Raw genomic sequence first — 1,938 nt, forward strand, 5'->3', positions numbered from 1 at the left:
ATCCACCCTGAAGGAATGACCCAAAAATTATAAAATGTCACTATGTAGACCAATAGGCCAAGACGTACAAATTCCATTTTTGAAAGCGGGAAAGTGGATTAGGTAATATGTGACGGAATTGCGCTCCATTGTCCAAAAGGGGGGGGGGGGGGGGGGGCAGGATTGCACAATAGTGGCCAAAATGTGTATAAATACCAGTGCACCGCAGTCTCAACACATGACAGAGAAGTCCCTCATCCGCTGACACCAAAAGAACAATCAATCAACTTTGGACTCGTCTTAGTGCATTGAAAATTGTGCGTTGGAGGGCGACACTTTTTGTGAAAATTGAAGAGTTCTGGTCTTCTTCATATACTGTCACTACAATTTCAACTGATTTCAACAGGACTTTTAAATAGGCTAGAAGCTTCCTAACAAAACCCGAGAATGAAGGCCTGTAGTGTTGCAGTTGCAGTGGTACTCGTCCTCACATGTATGTTCATCCTTGAAAGCACCGCTGTTCCTTTCTCCGAGGTATGTCTAATTCTCCAACACCAACCCACTACAAACATGTGTGCATCGATTTTAGAGGTTGGTCATGACTCATTTGTGCCTAATGTCTTTGCAGGTGCTAACGGAGGAGGTTGGAATCATTGACAGTCCAGTTTGGGAACATCAACAGCCTGGCGGCGAGTCCATGCGTCTGCCGGTACGTTCAATTGAATGAATGAATGAAGCTAATTACCTTTAGCAAATTAACATCTAAGTGGTTGCGTTTCACCCTTGGAATAGAATTAGACCACTAGCGCTAGCTGTTAACCATTTGATTGTGAGCCGTTAGAGAGGGCTTCAGGGCGAGCAGTGTGCAACGTGGTTGTGAAGTGGCGACTTGGACAAAAATACTTACCATGTGCTTGTTCCCTCTTTTTTTCATTTTCTTTTCTTGGCGGGGATACAGGAGCATTTCAGGTTCAAGCGTCAGAGCCACCTCTCCCTGTGTCGTTGGTGCTGCAACTGCTGTCACAACAAGGGCTGTGGCTTCTGCTGCAAATTCTGAGGACCTGCCTCTACTATAACCTTCTTATTAGCTTATTGCCTTTAATTGCCCCCCTCTTCTTCTACATTTCCTTTGGATTCTGTGGAGAAGATGTAATCTCATTGATGTCTCTCTCACTGCAACCTCAGTCTTGTACATAAATGTTTTGTATCATGTTGTATAACATGTTGTTTAGCCTAGTGACACAGGGAAAAAGACAGCTAATTGAAATAATAATTTCTATTATGTACATTTTGTAATTTTTTTTGTACATTTTCTAGTTTGTACATGTTGCAATGTTTTCTTTCGGAGATGTTGTTTCTGTAACTATGATAATGATTTATAAAATCACTTCTTATTGTGACACTTTTAAAAACAATAAACACATTCTTTGAATAACAAACGCGGTTGTTTCTGAATTCTGAATGTGTTATAGATGTGTACCCTGTGGCTAAATGTTCGGGCCTGACAGCCAGAGGCTTATTCAAATTAGCCACGTAGTAGTTTACCCTGAGGTCTGGGAATGGAATCTACATTGCCTTAACCACTTGACTTTTTCCACATTTGTTGTGTTACAGTTTGAATTTAAAATGGATTAAGTTGAGATTTTGTGTCACTGGCCTACACAATACCCCATAATGTCAAAGTGGATAATGTTTTTAGACATTTTTACAAATTAATAAAAAAAGAAAAAGCTGAAACGTCTTGAGGTAATAAGTATTCAACCCCTTTATTATAGCAAGCCTAAATAAATGCAGTAGCAAAAATGTGCTTCACAAGTCACATAATAAGTTTGCATGGACTCTGTGTTTAAATAGTGTTTAAATCCCCTAGAGTTGATGTCCGAGCCCCAACAGAAATCCGACCCCCCACGGTAATTCAATTAGCATAATAAAAAAAAATCCCCATAAAAATCTCTCAGT

At 40.2% G+C, this 1,938-nt stretch overlaps 1 protein-coding gene across 1 annotated transcript; it reads left to right on the forward strand.

Annotated features, from left to right (window-relative positions):
• Positions 1-224: 224 nt before the first annotated feature.
• Positions 225-1,464, forward strand: LOC129837754 (hepcidin-like). The gene is made up of 3 exons (XM_055904182.1): positions 225-513; positions 608-688; positions 938-1,464. Exons 1-3 carry the CDS (start codon positions 427-429, stop codon positions 1,034-1,036), a joined length of 267 nt encoding a protein of 88 aa, XP_055760157.1. The 5' UTR covers positions 225-426; the 3' UTR covers positions 1,037-1,464.
• The last annotated feature ends 474 nt before the right edge of the window (positions 1,465-1,938 follow it).

This window comes from Salvelinus fontinalis, chromosome 38 (genome assembly GCF_029448725.1).
Source record: "Salvelinus fontinalis isolate EN_2023a chromosome 38, ASM2944872v1, whole genome shotgun sequence".
NCBI classification, from domain to species: domain Eukaryota; kingdom Metazoa; phylum Chordata; class Actinopteri; order Salmoniformes; family Salmonidae; genus Salvelinus; species Salvelinus fontinalis.

Excerpts from the sequence above, each read along its gene's own strand:
- LOC129837754 (XM_055904182.1), top strand. The coding sequence starts at position 427 with ATGAAGGCCTGTAGTGTTGCAGTTGCAGTGGTACTCGTCCTCACATGT. Across the intron at positions 514-607 it reads CCGCTGTTCCTTTCTCCGAG|GTGCTAACGGAGGAGGTTGG; the intron begins GTATGTCTAATT and ends ATGTCTTTGCAG. Across the intron at positions 689-937 it reads GCGAGTCCATGCGTCTGCCG|GAGCATTTCAGGTTCAAGCG; the intron begins GTACGTTCAATT and ends GCGGGGATACAG.